We start from the raw sequence: 16269 nt of genomic DNA, 5'->3' as shown, positions 1-16269 counted from the left end.
AGGGAGGATGAGCCAACACTCTTCGACACTAGCTTTTCCAACCTCTAGAAACAGAAATGTGAGATTTGAAGACCACATCTACGGTGGGAGCAAAGTCCCCTCTATAAGTGCCAAGTCTAGGAATATGCTTTAATTCCAGATCCATGGTCAGGAAATCATTGGGTTCCCTACATGTCGTGTAGGGAAGGTCTTTAGAACAGGGGGCTGAGTCCCAATCGAAACTTTTATCAAACAGATAGTTTTCAAAGAAAGGAGGGATAGTCCACTGTTCTTCTATGGAAGGATTTTTATCTCCTCCTAGAAGGATTCGCTACTTTTCGAAGGGGAAGGTTCTACAAATTTGGCAGAACTAGATCTCAAGCCACGTTTTACACCTATGATTTGGTGTTTGAAAAGAATTTTGGGTTTCGGGTTGAAGAAAGAGAAGAAGAAGATATGGGAAAAAGAAAAATAAGGAAGGGAAATATCTTTCTTTTCCTTTTATACTTTGAGGAGTTAAATATTTCCCCTCTAAAAGAGGATGGTTAAAAAATGAGACATCTTTTCAAAATTGACACATGTCAGCATAAAGAGAAAACTTAATTTTTGACAAGAGATGGCAGTTGATGGTGTTGAAATCAAGGAAACCACTTTCACAAACAAAGTGCAAAGGGGTGACCCTTCACTAACAGGTATGCTTTAATTTACTGCATTTCACATTTTGTTAACTGACATGTTTACCCTTGTATGTTTTGTGTAGGAATTTTATATGTGATAAGACAAACATCATGTGCAACATAAATGAAAACAACAAACATAAAAAAAAAATTAAAAAAAAAATTCCTTTCTTTTATATATTTTGTGTTAAAGATTTTTACAAAATTGAAAAGAGGGATTTACATGGTTTGGCCCTTATGGCCTATCACCTCTTTACTAAATACAAAAAGAAACACAAAATTATAACAAAATAAAGAAAGATAAAGTTTTTACAACTTAAGCCAATAGATGGCTAAACAAAACAAACATAATAAAGAAAAGAAAAAGGAAAAGAAAAAAAGAGAGAACTACAGGTCTAATGGCAGGCAATTCAAGGAGACCGTAGCGCATAGGCATCTGAGTCATCCCTAGACTCCTCTTGGAGATAATCTGGAGCCTAATAATCCATCTCATCTTCCTCCTCCTCCTCTTCTCCTTCCTCCTTCTCCTCGCCTTCATCATCCCCCGAGTCAGAGGAGCCGTCAGAGGAACTGTCAGAGGAGTCTGACTCCTCAGAGTCAGAAGGCTTTGAAGCACTAGACTCCAAGCCTAATTAAGAGGGCCTTCACCTTCTCTAGCGCCTGATGAAGGCGTCCATGAATGTAGCAGTTGTTGCATCCTCAGCATCTTCTTCAACCTTTAGCCGAAGTTCTTCTAAGTCTTTTTGTTCTTCGTTGCTCCAGTTGAAGGGAGCGACCTCTTTAGGAATGAAGACCTGAGGAGGCAGAGGGTGAATGAGAAAAGGGAGAGGGGGATGCATAGGGCATGGTGGTGGAGAAAGAGGGTGGTCGCTGGAAGCACTCTCAGAGGAGCCTAAAGAGTGCTTCGGGGAGTTAGAACTAGCAGAGGAGGGGTTCGACGTTTTTGTTTGTGGAGGTTAAGGTTCTTTGAGAGAATCAGAAAGAGACAAAGAGAATGAAGATTGAGGAAGAAACATTCCTTATTTAAATCCTCAACTACAGTTAAGTGAAGAGACATGGCATTTATGAGGAGTAATGTTTGTCTACCAAATGCAAGAAATGAAGAGGCGCCAAAACGGCTAGAAGCACCCTTATGCACCACGTGTCCATGTTTGAACGTCACAAGGCATGATTACCAAAGTGTTAATGCCTGGACCAATGTGACTGTCAATGGCCTTTGCTAATGTACATAACACCACTAAGGCATGGGAGAATGTATAAGTGGTTAAATCTGGACCTTACACATGGAACGACTATGAGCAAAGGAAGATGAAGCGTTGGCTAAGGGATTTAGTCTTGGTCTGTGCTAAAGGCGTGACTGCCTTGAGAATGAAGTAAGATTTGCACCTGACATGGTACTCAAGCACTCACAAAAAGGGAGATAGTGACTTTCTAAGATCAGAAGCTATGAGAACACCCCTTATTGGTTGAATGCATGTTGGCGCAATTCCTATCCTCTAGTCAGCAAATAACATCACAGTTGTGAAAAGGTCCAAAATAGAGTAATGATGACTTGATACCTATCTTTGTACTTAGTCATATTCCTCAAATTATAAGAGGAACATGCAGATGTATTGTGAGGCAAGAACCCAAATAGATATCTGAAGAAGAGAGTAGAAAAGTTGAGAAGATAGGAAAGAAAACATCCTTATTGTACGAAATTGACCTCTTTTCACATATAATACAGTTTGAGCAGAGCAAGAACATTCCATTCTTGCTCACACTGTGGTTTTTCATCCCTTTATAGGGTTTTCCACGTACATCCCATGTCTTTCTATTTTCTCATTATCACTTTCTTTCTCTCTTTTGAGTGTCATGTCAAAACTAGCATCTTGTCAAGCTTTCTCATGTAGATGTATTGTTAGATAACTTATTTTACTTCCCTATGTAAGCTCAAATATAACTTGCACATACAAGCTCAAAACTAAATGCGTGTCCATTTTGTCCAACTTAATTTTGTCATAAAATATCCCTATTCAAAAAGGAAAATATTAATGTTGTCCACTATTCAAATTTGTGTAGTTTGATTAATTTAAATATCCTAGAGCTATATCCAACCAAGAACCATAAAGAAAGGCAAAGGGAGGAAGACTGATTTAAATGAAGAAAAATGAAGGCCTTTAGAGGAATTCAAACTCATATCAATAGCGAGCATCACCTCCAATTTAAACATTAGAGCCCTTATATATGCTAAAATTATCGTGCATTATGAATATGTTTATGGAGTGGTCTCACACCCTTGGACCAAATGATATGAATTTGGCTGTAGTTTTAATTGAGTTCTTTGACCATATAATTCCTTGAGGGTTTACTTTTGGGTACACAATCATGAGGCCTGTCCTAAATTTTCAATAAAACCCAAAAACCAATGCACTATCATGGGCTTTCAATTGGAAAATCATAATTTCGGCTATAATACTTAAGCTTGTAACTTTAGATATACATGCAGAATCACTACTTCTCTTTTGCATAATTGGATGCCAAACGCAAGCATTAGAACGTGATTTGATTTAGGACTTTTCTTTATTATGCTTGATAAAACGTAATTAGATGCTAACTCCAGTGGTGGAGCCAGAAATTTATCTTTGAGGAGGTCAAACAAAAAATTATTTTATTTTCTTTTTATATATAAATTATATTCCTATTATGTATAATAGTTTCAAATGGTAATGTAAATGCAATTCAATATGTAAGTTAAATATTTCATAATTCAATGTGTGCTAAAAATATGTATTTATTAAATTAAACAATCAAGAGAAAACAAATTTGAGAAAAAGAATGAGTCAATAGTTTTTAATTTGCCTATAAACCTAAATTTTCGAAACAAATTAGACAAAAAATCACTCAAATTTCAATAAAAATATAATAAGAAACAACCAATTTGCAATACAAAAATCTAAATATAGTACTAGTATATTTTAATAACAAATAAATATATGAGAAGAAAAGTCTAATCAGAAAAAAGATGAGAAGAAAACGTACCTGGACACCAGTACACTTGCTTTTGCAGACTTTTGCTTTTAACCATACACGTGTGGAGCGTTGGAGCCTTGGAGGTAATAATATATCTATTTGGACGGTTGGATCAAAACTTTAAATGTTACACAGGTAACAGCTTCGTAAATAACGCAAGAAGTAAAGAAGTAAAGGAAAGAAAAACCCAGGACAAAAAATAGGCAGATCAGTTGAAAGTTGAGAGTCTTGAGTAGGGGTGTCCAAGGACCCGCATCAACCGACCCGCCCGCCCGAAACCGCCCGAACCGAAGGTCCACGGGCGGCTCCGAATCCAGCTACGGTCGGTCACGGATTGGGAAGAAAACAACCCGAATAGGTCGGTTCGGATCCGGGTTTCAAAATATTTCACCCGGAAAACCCGAACCGACCGAATATTTATAATAAAAAAAAAAAAAGTAGATTTGACATTTCATTTCAGTGATTCAATCTTCAGTCTCCAGAACAGGACAGCCCATGCCTTGCCCAGCCCGAGACTCAAAGCTCACCTTCCCAACATAAACATCAGCCGTTCATCACAAAATAAAATTTAAAATGAATGGTCTTGATGAGAGTAAGACAGAGCATGATATGACCGGTTCAGTGGCATAATAATATATTTTAAACCAACGGCTATAATCTAAGATGAAAAGGAAATCTAACGGTGAGAATTAAATGGGAAGATCTGATATCTCTCAACTAGTCTCAAGAGTCTCTTCAGCCTCCACTCTTCTCTTCAGTTTTCGCTTCAGAGACAGACACCCCTAATGGACATGGCTTCCCTTTCACGCCTCCTCCGTCCCTTTTCACTCTTCCTCATCTCTTCAGTCTTCATTTCTTCAGTCTCAGACTCTTGGGTCTTTACTTGCTCTCTCAAACTCTCACAATCTCACACTCTATAAAGTCTAAACCGTTTCCCCAAATCCAAAGTTCCAAACTACTGTTTCTCCAAAATCCAAATCCAGATTCTAAAGAACAAACCCTAGCCGCCTCCAATGCCGTTACCCAGTCCCCTCTCCGCCTCCAACGCCTAGCACCACCGCCGCTGTCCACTCCTCTCTCCATAGCTACCGCCGGAGTCAACCCGTGTACTCTTCACTGAGTCAATAAGGTAATTTTTCTTTGTTTCTCATCTTTCTTTTATGTTAATCTTGTTGGTTTCATTTGTGATGGAAGTCAAATGTTCAAATCAAATAAACCCAAAGATTCATACTATGAAACCCTAACTAAAAAAAACTTAGAAACCCTAACTACTTAACTTTTGTTCTGTGTTCTTTTCTTTAATCAATTTTGATCCTGTTTTAATTTTATACAGGATTGAAAGCTGACTCCCAAGTATCATTATCTGCCCTCAAGTATGAGCTTGCCATACACCCACGGTTTCCTCATCCCGTGTACTCTTCACTGAGTAAGGTAATTTTTCTTTGTTTCTCATCTTTCTTTTATGTTAATCTCGTTGGTTTCATTTGTGATGGAAATCAAATGTTCAAATCAAATAAACCCAAAGATTCATACTATGAAACCCTAACTAAAAAAAACTTAGAAACCCTAACTATTTAACTTTTGTTCTGTGTTCTTTTCTTTAATCAATTTTGATCCTGTTTTAATTTTATACAGGATTGAAAGCTGATTCCAAGTATCATTATCTGCCCTCAAGTTTGAAACCCATACACCCACGGTTTTCTTCAAGGTATGGTTTTTGCATTCCTTTGTATTTAGTTAAAAAAAAAAAAATGTAGTGACTGATTGACTGGTGATTGTTCATTTGTTTGATATTTCTTTTTACAAAAGGGGCAGAGTAATTTAAATGATAAATAGAATGTTGAAAGGGAAACTATTGAATGTAACTCATTAGAGTTGTTTTTAAAGTTTTAGAACATTTACCTTGCTTTGTATGAGAAGATTGTTATGATGTGATTAGTAGAATGTTGAAAGGGAAACTACTGATTTAGTTCATGAGAGTTGCATTAATGTGGCTTGCAGATGCTTTTTTTTTTGCTTTTCTATTAGTTTGTAGCTTTGTATGTTCTGTATTGCCCAAATTAGACAAGGTTTATTTAACATTTTGGTCATAGCATCTTATGGAAGTTTTAGTCTACCTTGCTTTGTTTTTAACACATTTAACACCTAGAAGTTGATTATATGAGAAGATTGTTATGATGTGAACAAAGCTGATTTAACATTTTGGTTATAGCATCTTATAGAAGTTTTAGTTTGCTTTGTTTTGTTTTTAACACATTTAACACAAGTTTTAGAACATTTACCTTGCTTTGTATGAGAAGATTGTTATGATGTGATTAGTATGATCATGCAATTTGTCACTGCTAAGAAGAGATCTGTGATCTTGCATGTCCCTAATTAATTTACTTCATTGAGTTATCTGTGATCTTTCTTTCTAATAATCTCTTTTGATTATGTTTATTAAAATGTTTGCTTCCAGGATACTGGTTTTCCTTTTTGGTGTGTGTGCTTATTATTTATTATTATTATTAAAGCTATTAATTATACTTGTTACTCTAGTTTGCTAATATGTATTTTTGTTTTTTTAAGTCATGGAAACCAACACTAATGAACCCTTTGTCCAAACACCAGCTGCTACAGAAGATGATATTCCCACCCAAGTTGAGGATTCTGCTGCTACCCAAGCTGCTTCCCAAGCTGAAGCAGCTGCTGCTTCTGAGTTGCCCCCAGTTCCACCATGCCAAGTGAGTATGACAGCTCCTGTTAGTGGTAGTTGTAGTGGTAGGAAAAAGTCTGTTGTTTGGGGTCACTTTGAAAAAGTAAAGATAGGTGAGGGTGATACTAGTAAGACTAAGGCTATCTGTAATTATTGTCAAAAATCTTATAATGCTGATAGTAAGAGTTGTGGTACCAGTAATTTGTTAGCTCATGTGCCAATATGTCCCAAGAACCCTAATAGAGAAGATGTAGTTAAAGGGCAGAAAACATTAGCTTTTGTATCCAAAAAGGATGGAGAAGATGGATTGCACCTTGTGTCAACATCCTTTTCTGTTGAGGCTTGTAGAAAGGCATTGGCTGAAATGGTTATAATTGATGAGTTGCCTTTTAGGTATGTCGAGGGGTATGGGTTTAAGAAATTTGTTAGAACCTTGCAACCTAAGCTTAGATTAAAGGATATCCCATCTCGTCAAACTGTGGCTAGGGATGTGATTGGCATTTATAATAGTGAGAGAGAGAAGCTAAGGAAATCCTTGAAGGGTTGTAGGGTGTGTCTCACTACGGACACATGGACTTCTATTCAAAATTTAAATTATATGTGTCTGACTTGTCACTTTATTGATGATGCTTGGAAATTGCATAAGAGAATTCTAAATTTTTGTCAAGTTGAAGACCACAAGGGGGAGACTATAGGTAGAAAGATTGAGATGTCGTTGCGTGAGTGGGGTATTGATGGGATATTTACCTTGACAGTAGATAATGCTAGCTCAAATTTAACAACAATTAAATTTCTGCAAAGGGTGACTAAAGATTGGAATGGGGCAGTTTTAGGAAATGAGTACATGCACATGAGGTGTTGTGCCCATATCCTAAATCTCATTGTGGGGGAGGGTTTAAAAGAGATAGATGCATCTGTTGCTAAGGTGCGTGAAGCTGTGAGGTATGTGAAGTCCTTACCCAATAGAAGTCAAACTTTTAAGAGTTTTATGGAGAGGTTAGGTATGGAGTCCAAGAGTCTTCTCAGTCTAGATGTACCTACTAGGTGGAACTCGACCTATATCATGTTAGAAATTGCTGAAAAATTTGAGAAAGTGTTTCTCCGAATGGATTTTGAAGATGATGGTTATTCGTCGTACTTTAGGACCAAGGAAGATAGTGGTGGTTTGGGGTCTCCATGTATGATTGATTTCCAAAATTGTAGGGTGTTTGTGACTTTCTTAAGGCTGTTTTATAATGCAACAAAGAAATTTTCTGGTTCATTGTATGTTACTTCAAATGCCTTCTATGATGAGATCTTTGTTATTCAGGAGAGTATTTCCAATTTAGTTAAATCACAAAACACTCTCTTGAAAAGCACAGCCACAAACATGCAAACTAAGTTTGAGAAGTATTGGGGGGAAGGGGAGAAAATTAATCATCTTTTGTATGTGGCTGTGGTCTTTGATCCACGAAAAAAATTGAGATTTTTGAAGTTTTCATTTTCTGAAATTTATGGGAATGCAGTTGCTGAAGTGATGGTTGATAAGGTGAAAGACCTTTTGTTTAAGTTGTATAATTTTTACAATTGTATTCATTCACCAAATGTGCAAGATCAAAGTGGGAGTGAGAGGACAGAATTGGAAACTGATGCTAGTGATCCATATGTTATGGTTCACTCGCGATATGAGCGTTTTTTGCAAGTTGAGCAATCTGTAGGTTGTAGTAATGAGCTTGAGAGGTATTTGGCTGAAAACTGTGATGGTAGAAAGGATGCAAATTTTGAGATATTGGAGTGGTGGAGGGACAATTGTAATAGGTACCAAGTGTTGTCTAAAGTAGTTAAGGATGTGCTGGCTGTGCCAGTTTCCACTGTTGCATCTGAGTCAGCATTTAGCACTGGAGGTCGAATTGTTGATCCATTTCAAAGTGCATTATCTCCTCTCATGGTTCAAAACCTTGTATGTTCACAAAATTGGCTTCAAGCCACAGTTCCAATTTCTCATCGCCAATCAAGGGATGATGTTGAGGCATTGGAGGAGGAGTTACTTGACTTAGGTAATATGCTTAAATTCTGAAACTTAGTGTATTAATTTTATTGAATGTCTCATGTATTCAAGCAAAATTTAATCTATTGTGTTTATTTCCTATTATTTTCTAGTTTTAAATCAACAACCAGCAAATACAAGCTCAAGCAAGGGTTCCACTTCAGGCAAACGACCCTTGATTAGCATTGATGATTAATCAGTGACTTGGTATGATTCTGCCTTTATAGCCCCTTACTATTATATACTTGTTTTCCTTACTAGTTGGTCTTGTACTTGGTACTAATGTATTATTTGTTGAATATTTTTTTGTCTATTGTAGGAGGATGGTAATTTATTTTGTAAAGAAGGCAGCATTTTGGAAATATTTTGGAAGCTTTTTGGACATATTGCTTTTCTAACTTGTAACAATACTCAACTGTCAATACTTATAGAAAAGAAATCTTAGTTCATAGGTTTTCTTTTCTATTAGTTATAGACTTATAAACTATAGAGTAGTCATTCAATGCTTTGGAAAAGCTATTTTTTGGAAATACCTATGGTATTTGATTGTTGTAATTAATTATATAGCTTGGAACTTTGTATAACTAGCAAGCTTTCTGCCTTATGGGTTACTGCCCAAAAAACTTGCAGTGATTGCCTTTATGTTACTAAGTTTATATATCTGTTGGAATATTGCATTATAGGATTATTTGTTGTGATTTATTTTATTGCTGGAAAATTGGAAATATTATTTGTTGTGGACCTTGTGGTTTGCAGGATATATGGGTGTTGAGCAATTTACTGCCTAGGAGTTTATTGTGTTGTTTAGCAGATTATATATTATTTTGTGTGTTTATTTTTTGTTCTTAATGTGGGAAAGATTATGTATTGGGATTGATAGGTGCCTCTTGTTCCAGATCACAAGTAACTAAAAAATAAGGGACTTTTTGGTGTGTTGTGTTGATCACAGGTGATAAAAAGAATAAGCTTTATTTGGGCCTTTTGATTTGTCCTGATTGATGGCCCAATAGGTCTAGTTTTGTTAAGCTGTTTATTGTATTGTTTAACAGATTATATTTTATTTTTTGTGTTTATTTTTTGTTCTTAATGTGGGAAAGATTATGTATTGGGTTCTTGTTCCAGATCATAAGTGACTAAAAAATAAGAGACTTTTATAGGTGTGTTGTGTTGATCACAGGTGATAAAAAGAATAATGCTTTATTTGGGCCTTTTGATTTGTCCTGATTGATGGCCCAATAGGTTTAGTTTTGTTAAGCTGGAAGCTCTATTTAAAAATAAATTAAGTAAAAAGGCCCTAAAAAATGTATTTTCTGTAATTTTAACTCTGTCAAAAAGTCCGGCCCAATCTGAGGCCCAGACCCGTGAAACCGATGACTCCGACCCGAACAACCCAATTACCCGATATATCGGATCCGACCCGATATTCGGTCGAATACGGATCCCAAATTTAGGAAACCGAATCAATCGGGTCGAGTTCGGTTTGGGCCCAAAACCGACCCGGCCCGACCCGTGGACACCCCTAGTCTTGAGACATTGGAGAGAGATAAAATATCAAAGAGTCACCTGAACTGATGGTGTTGCAACAGTAGTGTGGTGGCATGCAAATAGGTGCCCTTTCTATGAAGATTTTAGAGGCGAATCATAGTCTCATCTCCTGCCGTTGCAGCGTCGCTTGCTCTATTCTAAGACCTAGGATGAAAATTAGAATTTTTTTTTCTCTCTTTTGTTTGTTGGGTGAACATCTAATTATTTAAAATTTTTGATATATGCATTTATCACTAAAGTAAAAAGAAAGATAAAAGTAATTTTAGACTTATTTACTTACACAGTATTTTCACAATTTTTTTACAATAATTTACTTTTGTGTCCATTTATAACAGAAAATAACATCATCCTACTTAGAATTTGCTGTGAAAATGAAGATTTATTGTAAAAGTATTATAAAAATATTGTGTAAATAACATTTGTCAAATATTTATCCGTGATTTAGGGAGCAAAAGCATATTGAGAATTGTTAAATTGGTTGGAATAACTCATATATTAATATATCTACTCATTTTTTTTCAAAAATTTTGGGGGGGGGGGGGGCCAAGGCCTCCTTCGGCCCCAATGTGGCTCCGCCACTGGCTAACTCATGCAATGCACAAGATAGTTTAATAAAATTAAATTTTTGCACATCAATTTTTGCAAAATTGTAGAAGAACAAAGAATATTTATTGAAAGCTTTCTCTAATATACAAATGCTAATAAGCAAATATATCAAAGAATAGTACATTGCACTCATATTCTGCATGTTGATAATAAAGTTGTAAAATAAGAGTTGAAGGAAAAAATACCAAAAGAATACAATTTGAGAGAGAGAGAGAGAGAGAGAGAGAAACAACTCATATCCAATATCAATTATCAAATAACTCTTGTATGTAAATATCTTACACTATAGCATTAGGAATAGGTATTATAACAATGACAATCGACTAAATCAACCACATATAAGTGGAAAGTCTTGTGCCACTTAGTTGCAAACTCACAAACATTAACAACCTCCACATCATTAGGTTTTGCATGGATTGGGGCATTGTGTACATGATATAAACTTATTGAGAATTACCCTCACGATGCTCTTGGTTGTATTGCCTCGGTTTGGGGTAACTTTTAGCAAAATAAGAAAAAAAAAATCTATCTGGATAAAAAGTCTAGTTAAACAAATATAATATAAGCCATGAAGTCAATAAAAACAAATTTTAAGAGCAAATTGTTCAAGCTCAAAACTAATTGTGTGTTCGTTTTGTCCAACTTTATTTTGTCATAAACTATCCCTATTCAAAAAGGAAAATATTAATGTTGTCTACTATTCAAATTTGTGTAGTTTGAGTAATTTAAATATCCTAGAGCTATATCCAACCAAGAACCATAAAGAAAGGCAGAGAGAGAAAGATTGATTTAAATGAAGAAAAATGAAGGCTTCTAGAAGAATTCAAACTTGTATCAATAGTGAGCATCACCTCCAATTTAAACATTAGAGCCCTTATATATGCTAGAATTATCATGCATGAATATGTTTATGGAGTGGTCTCACACCCTTGGACCAAATGATATGCATTTGGTTGTAGTTTTAATTGAGTTCTTTGACCATATAATTCCTTGGGGGTTTACTTTTGGGTACACAGTCATGAGGCCTATTCTAAATTTTCAATAAAACCCAAAAACCAATGCACTATCGTGGGCTTTCAAGTGGGAAATCATAATTTCAGCTATAATACTTAAGCTTGTAACTTTAGATATACATGCAGAATCACTACTTCTCTTTTGCATAATTGGATGCCAAATGCAAGCATTAGAATGTGATTTGATTTAGGTCTTTTCTTTATTATGGTTGTTAAAAAATGAATTTGGTGCTCAATGTTTGTTTGTAATTTGAAACTTTTCTCAAAATAGTCTATGAATTGAAGTATACCTCACGTTTCCTAGAATGCATAAGGAACACATAAATAAAATTAATTCTCATGCTCAAACATTATGTCTAGTTTAATAGTAGTTACCTGCACAAGACTATTGATTCTTTGACTTGTATAATCATTTTCATGGCCAATTTTGGGTATCACTATCACATCTTCTACCTAAAAAGCCAACAAATCCCAAATAAGAAGTCTTAACAACAACAAACCCATGCCTCCAAGACATTTAATCAAACAGGTAGGATGTACAAACTCATAAAACACAAATATTAACTTAGAGGGAATCCAAAACCATGTTAAATGAATAATTGGTATTTTTCACTATAAACAACACATCACCGGCAACAATGACGAAGAAGACAAAATTAAGGACATCAAACATGCTTAGAAAAACAACGTGTTATATCATACCTTTACTAAGTGTAAAAGAAGACAAAGTATTGTACCTGTCCAAAAATATGTCTAATTCCTCTATCAAAATTATCCATTGACTGCATACCTTCACACACAATCAGTTCTCTGCATACAAAAGCTGCTTAGCAACCACCTATTATTTTGTAATACAACTCTACATAGAGTTCAGTTGATAATCCACTCCTTAAAATTTTCAAAAATCAAATAAACTAATAAAAAAAAATCTAAAGATTTTCTAAAACAAACCTCAATAACTATATGGCATCAAATCAACTGTGCCAAATTTTTTTTATTGAACCCCATAAAAAAAACTATATGCAACGCACAGACCATTTATATCATTGAAAATTATGAAACCACAATCTACATCAATACATCAACTTTAATTTAAAAAAAGAAGAAGAAAAAGAAGAAATCAGAGACAAAACAAATGGAGAAGGAGAGAGACTTTTACAAGAGTGGTAGAACTTGAATAGATTACTAGTCTAACGAAATAAATTTAGAATGACCCTCCAATGAAATATATTTAGTCCAAATAATCCATTAAAATTTTGAAATTTAATCCAAATAATTCAAAAAAATTAATCACCAAGCCCATTCTTAGGCCTTTCAAACATAGAAACAAAAAAACCATTAAAAAAAGACCGTGACTTTTGCCAAAACCTACTACATGAACTCCAATGGCATGACCAGCATTGGCCTCTCTACACAGGCAAAACATGTGATAAAAATAAAGATTAGTGCAACAACAAACTCCTTCACATGGGCATCGAGAGTCTGGGTATTATCAGCACCACTGGCCTATGTGCTTGGTGCATGTAATTCTAGAACTAAAGTGGCCTATCTAAGCTTAAGCTAAATCATATCTGCTAAAAAAACCTATATAGCAAAATAAAGCAGAGCTTGAAGCTAACACAGATCTCTAGGACTGTTGTCAGATTTTAAGGATTGGGAGGCTCTTCAATGCTATCTACACTATGAAACCCATCCATATCCACAATAATTTCTTACCAAACCTGTAGTATTTAATTTTCTGTGAGTGTTTCCCTAACTTCCAAAAAAAAAAAAAGAGCGGAAAAAGGGTTAGGAATTGAAATCTATAAATTGACAGAAAACCTAATTAAAGACATAATCAAAACTCAACTTTTAGGCTCTGTTCTATTTTAAACAATTTCAATCAGAATTTTAACCCATATTGATAAAAGAAATTGAAACTTGAAAAAGATTAGATTGGAATTTTTCATACTTGAAAAATTGTCCAACATCAGAAAAGAATCCAAATTCTTCAAGTCAGTCCTGAAAATCAAATGCCTAGAAAAGGGGACCAAAAAAGAGTCAATACCTAGATGATAAAAACTCAAGAACAAAAGCCACGGTGAGTCTTGAATTTCGAAGCTTTGAATTAAAAGAACACAAATTAGTAAACCAAAGTGCTAAACTGGACCCAAAAACCACAATTTCACTCCCACTAACAAATAAAGTGAACAAATTAGGGGGAAAAATCCTAAAATTTAAGTAGAAATATCACTAATTATTCCTTAAAACGCCAAGAGACAAAGCCTAGGTAAAATTTGATCTTCTATGGTGTTTCCCTAGGAAAAACAAAAAAAGTACAAAGAGGAAAATTAGGAATTGAAATCTAAAATTGTAGCAAACCCTAATTAGGAATCCCCAAATCTCAAAATTAGTTATTTTTCAGTGTCCTTGTTTGTTTTCTCAATTTCCTACAAACATTTGAGTCTCAAAGTTATTTTTTCTTTTGTCCTAGTTCAAGAATGTTCAAAATGGAAACAAAAAACCACAAATTATTCATTAGCAAATTTAGGACTACAACAACAAAAAAGGAAGAGGGTAGTGAAGATTGAGGATTAAGTAGAGTAGATGAAAAAAATGAAACAGTAAAACAGTGTGATTACGTACATTTTGTTTGTTTGTTTTGTTTTTGATAAATGGAACTACAAACATTACTTATCATATTAAGTAGAGAAGTAGCCACAGACCTTTAACCAGATCTGTATACTTGGTGTTTGCAAATATCATATGTGAACTTCAATAACAGTTCTATTAGTTCACATGAGAAAACTAAAGGTTTATTCATATCTTGATTCTTTATGGTCATATCATTTTATGTCTGGCTCACATAATTTTTCATGTAATTAGGGGATAAGAAAGTATACTCCACTTCAACAAAAGGACTTTAAATCAAATCTTCACTAGATTTTTTTGAACATAGAAACAATAATGTTAGCAAATTGAATTTCTGCAGTCACGGATACTACTAAAATTCTATCATTCAATTTGCTAACTACGGAAACTCCTATTTACAGCTTCACATGGATTACACCATATAAACCAATAACATTACAATCTCAAACATTAAAAAAAAAAAAAAAAAAAAAAAAAAAAAAAAAAAAAACCCAAATCAATTTTAAACATAGAAACAAATAATCATATATCAGTACAAATATCCAACCCAAATACATAAAAACCCATATATGACCCACAACACAAAAGAGGTAGTAACAAAATTAAAAAAAAAAAAAAAGCAATAAAAAAATACAGTACTATTATTCTAATCCTTACATTCAACTATTATGTAGGGTAGTCACAAGAATAGAGGCCAAGAACAACTAGAATTTAGAGATACCTAACCTAAACCATCCAGCTTCTCAGTATTAATATAGAGTGAGGAGAGGAAGAGATGGAGTTAGAAAACCAAAGTCTGGCATTAGGAAGCTAAAGGGTTGCTATTTTAGATTGTAATTGTGGAACACAAAGGGTTGCCATTTGAGATTGTAACCATGGAATACAAAGGTTGTTGTCTAAAATTGTAATCGTGAAACACAAAAGTTGCCGTGTTCGAATTTGAAACCATGAAACATAGGCTTGAGTTTGGGCTTTATGGTGGAATTAAAGCTATAAAGATTGGGCTTTATGGTGGAGATAGGGCTGAAATTCACTTTATTAGTATTTTAAAATTTAGGAAAACTATTTTTAAATTGTAGGACAAATGGAAAAAGAATGGTAATAACATGACTGCTGAAGTGGCTCAACCTGAGCATAGTAACATTAAATATTACGTTTCAGTTTTTAGATTTATATAGATATAGATGATTGATAACACTCATTTTTTTTTTTTTTTTTTACTTCAAATACTGATAGCAAGCACTTGAAAGTTGAGAGACCAACGTTTCTCAAAAAAAAAAAAAAAAAGAAAGTTGAGAGACCAATAATATTCAGTAGGTGGACTTTATGGACCAATAATGTATTTTGGCCTTAAAAATTTGTTATACCCTTTAAATTATAGTTTATATTACTTTTTTTTTCTTTCTTTGCACAGATGCAATTGACATTTTGTTGTATCATAGAAAACCTTGACTTAGCATTTATTTATTGGTTTTTTTTTTTCCTATTATCTAGAAAATTTTTTGGATAAAAAGAAAATTACTCACTCCCTCCTTCAGCCTTTATGAACGGTTTTGGTTGTCTGTAATAGGAGTATTTAGTGAGGTGGAGTAGTTTTTTTTTTTTCTTTTTTGGGCATAGTGCACCTATGCCTACTAAATAAAATATTCTACAATACAGAAGTTTTGATACCATCCTCCTCTCTACTTTCAATATTTTCCATCAAAACAACTCCGCCTTACACTTCCATCGAAAACTACTCCATCAAAACTTCATGTACTGTAGAATATTTTATGTAGAAGGCATAGGTGCATGACTATGCAAGCGCCGTGCATGAATAATGCAGGGTTAACAAAATAGATAATACTAATTTATTTATTTTATTGTGAGAATTTTTGTTGGAGAATAAAAAAAATGCTCAAAATTGATAGAGGTGGGGTAAGGTTCTTGAAACAATTGACAACTAATAAACAACTGACCAAAAGAGAAGGGTTGCAAATTCAAGAGGGACGTGGGAGAATATTATTGAGTGGATTGCATAACTCAGAATCCCCAAGAGTTTAAGGGCCTATTTGGTTAGAGATTTTTAATATTGTTGTTTAAATG

At 34.3% G+C, this 16269-nt stretch overlaps 1 protein-coding gene across 1 annotated transcript; it reads left to right on the top strand.

Annotated features, from left to right (window-relative positions):
• Positions 1-6238: 6238 nt before the first annotated feature.
• Positions 6239-8419, top strand: LOC126690200 (zinc finger BED domain-containing protein RICESLEEPER 1-like). Its single transcript, XM_050385324.1, has one exon. The coding sequence runs from the start codon at positions 6239-6241 to the stop codon at positions 8417-8419; it is 2181 nt and encodes a 726-aa protein (XP_050241281.1).
• Positions 8420-16269: the final 7850 nt, after the last annotated feature.

The sequence above is a fragment of the Quercus robur genome, chromosome 6, assembly GCF_932294415.1.
Source record: "Quercus robur chromosome 6, dhQueRobu3.1, whole genome shotgun sequence".
NCBI classification, from domain to species: domain Eukaryota; kingdom Viridiplantae; phylum Streptophyta; class Magnoliopsida; order Fagales; family Fagaceae; genus Quercus; species Quercus robur.
Note: the sequence above shows the minus strand (reverse complement) of the source record. Positions and strands in the feature narration are given on the sequence as shown.